Source organism: Alligator sinensis, unplaced genomic scaffold (assembly GCF_000455745.1).
Source record: "Alligator sinensis unplaced genomic scaffold, ASM45574v1 scaffold222_1, whole genome shotgun sequence".
Taxonomy (NCBI): Eukaryota; Metazoa; Chordata; order Crocodylia; family Alligatoridae; genus Alligator; species Alligator sinensis.
The window spans coordinates 1,035,759-1,046,522 of NW_005841912.1; the positions used below are offsets into that span (position 1 = coordinate 1,035,759).

Here is a 10,764-nt window from a genome sequence, read left to right on the forward strand (position 1 = left end):
CAGCTGGGCAGTGCCTATCACAGCCCCTGCCCTAGCTCCACTCCTTCCCTCACTGTGGGGGCCTTGATCTTCCCCCCCTCCCCTTCCCCCACAGACTTACCATCTGGACACAGCTCTCCAAGCTGTGCTCTTCACCGATTTCCGATACAATTTTCTTTATATCAGTGCCAATCCAATATTGAACCGATGTGTCAGTGCACCTCTATGATTTATTGTACTGGGGCCAACACGGGTGCTGGCCCCAGCCTTCAGCTCCCCCTGGCTGCAGATCTGGGAGGAGGTGGGCAGGGTCAGTTTGCCCCAAGTGACACAACTTGCTCCAAACCAAAGTGTATGTTTAGGCACGTGTGCCGAGACACAAATATCCAGCACCAAATTTGTGCAGCTGCAAGTGCATGTGTGAATGCACCCATGTAGACTATGATACAAAGAGCCTGCAAAAGGAAGTGAGGCAGCTTATTGTAAATCCTTACTCCCCTTCCAGGGTAAGAACCTGGACTCAAAATTGTGCCTGAAATATCATAATAAGAGATATCACAAAAGTTCACAATATTTTCCTCTTTGTATTTTTTGGCTAATGTGATCCCAAATAGTTATATCAGGATACAATGCAAACATGAGAATTCTACCACACCCTCAAGACTGTAAATCAAAGCCTCTCTGAGAATAAGGGTTGTTTTTTTTTTTTTAAGGCCAGCTATTTTCCATATGTTTATGTCAGATTTTAAATATGTCTGCATATGAACCACACAGACTGCATGTCATTCACTTTTCAGTAAAGGAAAAAAAAAAAAAGATCACAGTATTAACATCTTCTTGACTGAGGCAGGTCTTTGTAAAAAGTAACACAACTTTATTTGTTCATGTGAAGAAAATGAATAAACATGCATTTTAAGACAAAGTACCGGCAACAAGATTAAAAGCTTCTTACAAAAATATAGTTATCTCTCTCTCTCTCTCTCTCTCTCTCTCTATATATATATATATATAATCCCACAGATGCACAAGTGTAGGATCTATTTTTCCATAGTATCAAGTATTCAATAAAATTAAAAAAAAAAATAAAAACATTTATACAAAAATCCATTTTGACCTGTATTATCAATTAAAATTAATAGACATTTGAAACTGGTTTGTTCAGCATATAAATATTATTAATAAAAATAACATTTTTCATATTAAATAGAGACAAATCAATAAGTAGCTGGTCTGTGTGTTTCTGTTTCTTCATTCATACGTGAAGCAGCTTTGACTTCTTCTCCTGTGCATCAGCTTCTATAGAGAATGCAAGGTTGATTTGTCTCTGCTTGTTTTGGTACCTGAATGTATTCAGAGAGAAAAAGAAGTTAGAGCTCTCTAGAGAGGGAGGAGAAGGTACAAAACACACAAATGCAGAACTGTTCCAAAAATAAAATACTATACAGCAGTCCTAGCACATACGAACATAATGGAAGCTTCATCTGAAAAGAGGCTGGGCAAAGCTCCCCATTTCAGCAGATGCTATTCCGAAACCCCATAGAGTGCTAGCCATCTGCAAGCAGCCTCTGGACAACTAGCATTAAACACTGAAAACATCCTCTGCTTTGATATTATCCAAGTTTCTTTCATTTAAAATGTTTGTGTTTATGTTTTGCTCCATTTAGTTTCTTTAAGATTAAGCAAGATGTACAGTGGACGCTTATGTGGTTTCTTCCTCACATAGCAAGATCCAGTGAAGGGGTAAGTAACAGAGATTGGCTCCAATGGCCTTAGTGGTAGTTGTATAGAACTGCTACTTCAGTAACCCTATGCTTCTTCCATGGTATGCTCCTTGTCTAGATGGTAAGAGGACGTATTTCAAGCAAGTTACTCCACTTCATTAGCTACAGGCAGCAAGCTGGATTTTAGAAGAATAAAAATCAGCCAGCTAGGGTGGTCATTTCATAAGCAAGAGTGCAGAGGCACTTTCTCTCTGCCTTGTGGACAGGGCTATGCTTTACAGTCAACAAGGATAATGTTTAATACTAATATAATTTTAGGATGCATTATGCAGAACTTCATCTTTTCTTCCCCCCCCCCCCCAGCCCCAAGCCATGGGTATAAGCCAAGGTAACTCCATTGTGGCAAACGATATCCAAGTGGTGGGACATGCAGTATGTACAATATCACCTTCAAGCCCTTAATCTCCTCAGGCAGCTTCCCTTCATGTACCAGAGCAGAAACCTACAGGATTCTGTAACTGACCTTAAATGGTTTCCATTTTAGCATTTCTCCGCTTCTGGGTGAGCAGACACGCCTCAAAGGTACTAATATACTGGCCTGACTATTGTTATTCTTTATGCTAAAAGGTCTGATAAACATTTGTGCTACTTTTGTATTTGCAACTATGTAGCCACATCAAATTTAATTAAACCACCATTTTTAAGTTCATTAGATAAATGCAGGCTAACAAGCATGTGAGCAAGCCAAAAATAAGCATTTTGATCTAACTTCTGAATGAACTATTCAGCCATTAATATGAGAAAGCTTCTCTCTCCCTGCTTGGAGAAAATGAGTCATAGTTCAAGTGCATACAATAGAAAATGAGAATGTGCCTTACCATCTGTAGAAGTAGTAACTTGCAACTGAGATAGCAATGAGTAAAAACAGGATTACAGTAACTGTCAGTGCCACATATTCTTTGCTCAAAGGCTGTGTGACTAGCTCCGAATGCACACAGCGGACCCCAGAGTAGCCCACATCACATCTGAAAAGGACAGAGATAGTTGGGGTTATTGCTGACACCTTAATTGTGCTGTTACAAAACACAGGTAAATATTAAAAGCATCTGCCCTGACAGGGAAGTGCCAGAAAAGGAACAATCATAAAGAACAATCATGCAGTAGCAAAGATAGACCAGGTAGCCTAGATCATTTCCATTTCTGATCACTAGAACCAAACATAGTTCTAAAATAAACCCCCTGTAGCAGATTCTGTGGGAACATGATCGATGTCTTTCAAAGATCCAGCATATGAGGACAGAAAGGGCTTCACCCAGTTTAACTATAACACCTCTGAGACAAGTGCTCTACTTACAGAAGCCCTCGTAGACAACATCCAGATTTACCTTGGCTAGAGGGATAATGATTTTTTGGTACCTCTCACCAATATAGCTAGGCTAGCAGAAAAACTTTAGGCCTGGCTTATACTACCGTGAGCCATCATGCCAGGAAAGGCTTGTAGAATCAGATCCTCTTTGCAGATCTACCACTCCTGGTAGTAGGACTCTGCTGCCTCTGCATCAAGGCTTTAAAAAACTGGTGCCAAAATCATTTTGGCACCATAGATTCTAAAAGCAGGTGAAAGGTGAAATCAAAGCCAGTTCATGCATATGATCTCACTTGTACATTTGACCTCAGGAAGAAATGCAAAACGATACTATATGACTTTCCTCTCACCTGCAATAGTGTTCATCCAAGTCCACAAGGTACATGCACTGTCCATGAAAACAGAAGTCTTTCATTTCAGGCTTGCATTGCGTTATTGCCACTTGAGCCACCCGTGGACTATGCTCCGTCTGAACTGTAAGTAGATTCAGTTACTGGTTTGTTAGTCTTTCTTCCACTCACTATTTTTAACTTTCAGTCATCTATATGAACTCTGAATAGTGCTGAGGAATAAGTTTGCAAAAATGAACCTTTAGTTTTTGTCAGAGTAAAGCCAATTCCCTTGAATTTCTAGGCTTTGAAACATTTAGGCTGCTTGGAAATTGCCATCCTAAAAATGTACCCTTGGTGTTTCCTCATGGGGAGTTCTGAATAGAACCTACTTCAATGCATATTGCAGCATAATAAAATTACTTCATGTGGAATAACTATTTAGTACCATTTCCAGTTTAATAAAGGTAGTATAGAGAAGATGCTTGATCCCCACACACCCTGATGCTCTACAGCATTCAGGCCCTAAAAATTAGCTTATTTTGTCTGAGAAAGTATGAGACATTTTCAGAAATTTCCCAAGTGAAGGACTCAGAGAAAAAGCTAAGCATCTTGTAACTCCCATTGAGAATGGGAATCAGCATGAGATCGAGATTTTTGCAACAGAAAAGCCCATAGTTTTGAAGAGGCAGTGTTAAGATACCACATACTTACTTAATGCTGTGGTACAGTTGTCCACGTCATTTGGTCCACATGATGGGATCACTGTTGTTCCAATGACAACTTGCAAGAGGTAACCTATAAGACAAAAAATAGTGACAGCTTCCTATCAGTGATGTTCCAAAGTAGAACAAACAATGTTGGGAGTGGGGTAGCGGGGAAGTGAATAGTTCTTCCAGTGAAGGTATGGAGGTGACAAACCTTGAGATAATTCAAGAAAACCTATTTCTGGACTTCAAATAAGTGTCAGGTTTTAAAACAGGTATATCGCCAGATTACAGAGAATCAAGAGTAGGCTAAAGGAATAACAAAATCAAAACATAAAACCCATCCATTTCCAAAGTCTACAGCCTCGCTTCAGCAAAGCACTGGATCATGTTTAAGCAGTTAAATAAGTGTTATTCTGTACCACATAGGGATTAAGTTTGTGTTTACATGCTTTGTATAATTGGAATTATCTGAAAGAGTAAGGGGAGCATGATTTAGCCTAGGCTCACCTCACTAACTGGGTCTGGACTATACTGTACTTAGTTTTTAAGCACAGGCCTAAATCTAATTGGTGTCAGTACATTTATAGCATCTTAAACATTTTGGTTGACATGTTTGTCAAACATTTTCATCTAAAAATGAGAAAAACGCATCACAAACAACCAGAAGTAAGCCTATACAAGTGCCCTAAATACAGGGTTATTAAAGGAACTTGACACTATTACCAGGTACTGCACACATACAGCTTTCAGGCATTCTGCATCTCAGCACAATGTTTTAAACTTAATCCTTGCAAATATTCAAAGTAGAACTGCCATCTCATGAAGAATCAGTCTTTGCCCTGACTAGTCATGGAATCCTGTAGGCTAGTTCTTTTGCTGTTGTCATAAGCTCACCAGCTCATGAACAGTTTAAATATCAACCCTTTCCCAAAGTCCATAATTCTGTCTTTTGCCTTTTGGCTGTTAGCACTTGTAGACATGTTTGGTCATGAAGCTCAATGAAGGAAATGTGCCTTCAGAATTTTTTTGGACCATCCTTTTAATTAAATCTTCAGTTATTAGAGAGATTTGCTACTTTTCAGCAATGTCAGATCTAAATTAAATTGTAGACTTCTTGAAATTCATTGTTTTAATATTGCTAATAACCCTCCATTTTGAATGCATGTCTGTTAAAAAAACAAAAAAAAAATCCAGCCAAAATGTGTGAAGGAAAGAGCCGATTATTAATCTAAGGCTCATATTAAAGTCATAGCTCTTGGTAAGTTTTTCCCATTTTGAGAACTAACATTTTAATTAAAAAACAAGAAAACAGATTGGTTATTCACTTCACATCTTTATCACGTATAGCTAGTGTAAGTGGAGAATGAAGAAAGAGTCCTATTTTCTAAGGAAAAACATAGTAAAGATCATGATGTCTGGAGGAGGGGGAGGGAAAAAACCCCACTAAAACAAGCCCTCCCCCCCTTTTTTTTTTAAGAATCACATAAAAAGTGCAAGTCAGTGACAGTCCAATCTTGCCATTGTTGTTCAACTTTTCACTGCAGTATGACTCAAAGGAACTTGAGTGAATTTACTCTCAGGAAGAGATTTTTCAAAGTGCTGAAGGGTGGCATTGACTTCAATGAAAGTACCATGCATCTCAGCAAAGCCAAGTCAGGCTTATGTGGAGCACTTCTGGAAAGCCAATTTCTAAATAACATCTATTTCCATTAAAAACAAACAAGCTAACAAGCCCTAGGTCATCAGCTGTCAGTCAGGCTAGCCACATTTATTACAATAAAGTTATGTTAATCTCATCCCCTTTCCTTGGAGTTTTACTTGGGACAAGAGGTTAATTCTTCATATTAACACCTGGTTGGATAAGAGTATGGCAGCGCCTGTTCACAGAAAACTTGTGTTAACTTTTGGCTTCCTGATTGGATGGAACCTTCAGAAGTGCTCGATGTTGGATTAACTTCATTTCCCCTGAAGTCTGTAGTGACTTTTTGGGGGAAATTCTGCTCAAACTACTGTAACGTGGTAGTGTTGAGCCCAGTAACTTCAAAGATATCCTCCCTTTCTGCAGGGCCCAATTTTCTTCTTGCTTGCATGCCTGTTAGTTCTGCAAATTAATGAGAACAGTGTCACCTGTTCTACAGACTCTGTTTTGGGGTGTCTCTAAAGAAGGAATAGACCAAGACCTTTTTAAAGTGCGGATTAATAGGATGCAGTCTGTGAAGAGCCAGGAAAATTAATAGGTATTATTCTGGTCCCCTTTACACCAGACTCACGCTGGATTTACACTAGAGGAAGTGAAAGCAGAGTCTAGCCTGTACATGCATATGAAAAATTTAAAAGAGCAAGCTGCTAATTTCTGTAGTCCTGAATAATGCACTAAGTATCCCAACAATATACCCATTCCAACTAGCCTTTCACCTAGTACAGAGATTAATGAAACGTTCAAATACACAGACAGAGATGAAGTAAAGTCACCTCATTTGGAGCAAAGACCAAGATTTGACACATTCTACCCTGCAACATAACAGATATGCTTCTTTAGTTAACTGCAGACATGTGGAAAAGATAAAAAAAAATAAGTCTACGGCCTGCCACATTTGCTTTTGGATTGAATTTATATACCCCCACAGTATCTTCTGCCATTAGAAGAAAGTTTCCCTCCCTGGTCTGCACCATGGATCTTTGCTGCTTATTCTGCACTTTTCCTGCATGTATGTAGTTTCCAGGTGATGTGAATTACGTATGAAAAGGATATCCAGAATGTGGATAAGGAATTTGCATTGACTGGATGAGCCTTTCCTGTAACATGTTGGTGTCATAATTTCACCATACGTATGCACCTCTCATTGCTATTGTGTTTGTGTGTGCACCGAGTGCAAGATCTGGGAAAGGTGGGGTTATGTTTGCATTAATACAAATACCTTGATCATTAAGCAAATACTGTTATCTTGTACCTTGCAGTGTAATGAGATGGTGGATATTATTGCCTCGCTGGAATGTTCATAGTATATGTATTGCTTCATTGCTGAATATTAATGCAACACTGGTACCTGCTTTACAGGAAGGTTAACATTGTCACAGTGGAGCCTGCCTTACTGGAATGTTAATGCTGTAAAGGGACAGTTGAACAACAACAGGGAGAAAAAAAAAAAAAAGAGAATCTTGGACAAAGGGCTGAATGCCAGTGAATTTCCTTAGTATCTGCAATACAAGGACAGTGTACAATGGCAACTAGCATTTATGTAATTAACCCCCTTGCAACTTTAGGAACTTTTATATTTCTAGACAGGGCAAGGAAAAAAACTAAAAAAAAAGAAAAAAAAAAAAAGAACCCACACAGAAAAAGCCCTTACCAAAATGAAAATATAGGGTGACCTTTTGTTTAGCAAAGTAGTTTCTTAGATGCAGTTTGGTCAGTTTCAGCTTGGCAGAGTTTTCTTTCAGTGTAAAGAAAGATCATCATAATTCAGCATGGAGGAAGACTGCCAACCAGGGTCAGCACATTAACATCCCCATATAGCATACATCGGTGCCACGGTATTAAAGGGAGGCACATTAATGCTGTGTGCAGGTTCCAGAAGTTCATGTGTAAGTCTACTATTTATGTGTGCTCCTGTGGTACACAAGAGTAACCCTGTAGTTGATCATGTCAACGTTTTGAACGCTGACTTCTTCCCTGCAGAAACAGTTTATACTACAGTGTGTTAATTGCCATTCACATGCCCTTACATTTGCCCCTAGGTGGGCAGTGGAGAGAATCCTAATATTTTATTGCAGTGCACCTAAATTTGCCTTACTGACCATCAGATTATGGGTAGTGTTGTAAGCACACAGCACATCTCTGAGTACTGTGGAAATTTACATTAATAGGGATGAAGTTCTCAGTGAGCAGCTTTGCATCTTGCTGGTAGAGCCAAGAGACATAAGACAATAGAGAGCTTTCAACATTAAGCAGAAAAAAAAAACCTCACTAAATTTTTTTTAGCTAGAAAAAAAAAAGTAGTTCAGTGCAGATTTGGATTTGGACATAAAAGCAGTAGAAAAGTTTTCATGGTATTCTTTGCTAAGATACAGAACCAGTGCCCAAATAAGAGCTTTCACTTTCTGCTGTTTGCCACACCTATTCCTAGATCTCAGCATTGCTGTGTCTGAAGACTAAAAACTGCATATTCATCACAGTTAGATTCCAGGTACCTTGCTCTACCCACTATACATAGAACAGGCTCCTTTTGTAAAAGTTAATCTAAAAGATTTGTTTATTTTTAAGAGAACACAGAAGATTTTCCTAACATGTTTAGTTATTTCAGCTGACATCACATAATACCTTTGTTTAAGCACCTGCTCATTGAGGTTTGTGATCCTGGGAAGTCTAGAAAACCTCACTCTTTATCACAAACTTTTTTTTTTTTTAACATAAACTTTTAAGGTGTTACAAACTGACCTGAACTCTAAGTGTCACTTCCTGGGGATGTGTTCCCAAGCTTAGGCAAGTAGATGCTTGCAGAGGGGATACAAGTCATTCATCTCATTACTGCATCCTCTAGGAGGAGGCATACTGTGCATCAGTTATTCCACCTGCATTTCACTGGATGCTCCACCTGAATATTCCTGCATGCCCCCGATGGTGAAGAGGGGCAGTTGACATTTTGACAAGCTTCCTGATATTGTATTAGCATTACGCCATCTCTGTTACCAAGAGCTCAAGGATAGATCCATCCACTGTGTTGTCAAGACCTTCTAGTTCCATGTCCTTTCTGGATGAAAATAAAAACCCCATTTGTCCATAAATCTGACAGAGGGTGGCATCCTTTACCTCTCCCTGTACCAGGCTAGAGAGCTTAAGCTACAGGGAATACTTGTCCCCTCAAAGGGCAGGCTCTGGGAACATAGTCTGCTCTTCTTTGTGGAGTGTCTGCATCAGAGATCACAGCAAATCATGTCTACTTTCTCCTGGGGCTTCTCAGCTACTCTGAGACTACACTGGCTGTGGGCTTTGCTGAATTGGAACACACCTGTATTTGAACTACATTAGTCCCAAGGTCCTATAGTAAAGGGGAACTGACAATACACTTGTGCTGTGAAGCAACTCCTGTGGCTGGGCCTGTATCAGAACTAGGGCAGACCTTGCAATAAAGTTTAACTCACTGGCAAACTGCAGCTAGAAATAGGCCCTTGATTTAGCCCTGTCCAGGCAGCTCAAGTCTCTTTCCCCAAGCCTAACTTCTGTAACACAACTTTTCCCCTTTATGTTTGTGCTCCAAATTATCCAGAAAGATTCCTTTGCCACTTCTACACTGTGATCAGAACTGGTTAAACCAAACAAAGGCAAAAGCACCTTACCTGTACCTCCACCAACATACACCTTCTTTCTAGCACAAGAGAAGGGGAACAGAATCTAGCCCTTAGTTAGTAGATCTTAGGCATGTTTCCCACCTTCCCAAAGAGTGCATCTACAATAGATTTATAGGGAGCTGCACCAATGCATTTCAAAGTCACCCTTGTACTATAAGGAGAGTTCCTCAAGAGACTCCAAAGGTCATAGCTTTCTTTTTTTTCCAGGCTGTTGGCACTTCAGGTTTTTATACCGTGACTGGAATTTACAACAGTATGGAAATACCTGAGCGGACAGGGAAACAACCCAGTGAGTTAGTGTTGAAATGGGCTAGGGAGGTAATGACACCACTGACTGTCCTGTAATTAAGCACCGCAATTAAGGTTTATTTGGCACAGAAGGTCCCAAGCACTAAGCATGTGGAAATAATAAAATCCTTATGTTATTCCAGGGCTCATTTAAGAACCCATGGTGGACACAGTGCGCTTGGCATTGCAAATCAAACCAGTGAATTATAATCACACACTTTGGATTCAGGGTGAAATGCAGTCCTGCCTGTGTATCTGAGGGAACTGGGCCCAATCTCATAGGAAGAGAAACTCACCTTCCTCTGGGGCCGGTTTACAGCAACAATTTCCCGTTGTTACCACTGCCCAGTGAAGGAGCCATGCAAGAAGTTCTTACTGCCACATCAATGTCTTCTTGGTCCCCGGGGACAGGGCCGTGTTAACCCTTTAGTGAGCCCGAGGCAAACAAACTCATGGGCCCCTACTTAATACTGTATACTTAAGTTATTAAAATGGAGTGAAAAAAGTGATGTAAAATAACATAAGCGACTGGTCTGGGGTCTGACAGCCAACACTGAAGCTGTCAGCAGGGCTGGTGCCCCCGCTGACAGGGCCGCCGCCCTCAGCGGGTGCCCCTCCAGATTCAGGTGGCCCCCGTCACTCATGTAAAATAAGCACCCCTGCACCCCTTCTGCACCCCAGCCCTGTTAACCAGGCCCTGCTTGGGGACTACGCACAGCGCAGCAGGCTGTGCGCTTGGGGCTCCCAGGACTCTGCCAGACTCGGGTCACCTGCAGGGAACCTCTTAAAGAGAGTGTCGCCCCGAGCAGGGGGGAGCCTCGTGCTGCATGAAGCCCATGAGCTGGCTGTTACGAGGCAGGGATCAGCCTGTCCCCTAGCGCAGGTTTCTTCCCCGGGGGAAGAGCTAGAGGCGGCGGCTCCGCAGGGCAGGGCGATGCCACAGCCCCAGGGGAGCCCGCCGGCGCGGAGGTGGCGGGAGCCGGAGGCGGCCGCCGCGCTCGCTCGCCCGCTCCGCCCGGGGG

The 10,764-nt window shown here is 41.2% G+C and overlaps 1 protein-coding gene across 1 annotated transcript; it reads right to left on the reverse strand.

Annotated features, from left to right (window-relative positions):
- Positions 1 to 832: 832 nt before the first annotated feature.
- Positions 833 to 10,196, reverse strand: EREG (epiregulin). Its single transcript, XM_025198070.1, has 6 exons — positions 10,193 to 10,196; positions 10,039 to 10,113; positions 4,110 to 4,193; positions 3,417 to 3,540; positions 2,579 to 2,725; positions 833 to 1,319 (listed from the first exon to the last, which is right to left on the reverse strand). Exons 1-6 carry the CDS (start codon positions 10,194 to 10,196, stop codon positions 1,232 to 1,234), a joined length of 522 nt encoding a protein of 173 aa, XP_025053855.1. The 3' UTR covers positions 833 to 1,231.
- Positions 10,197 to 10,764: the final 568 nt, after the last annotated feature.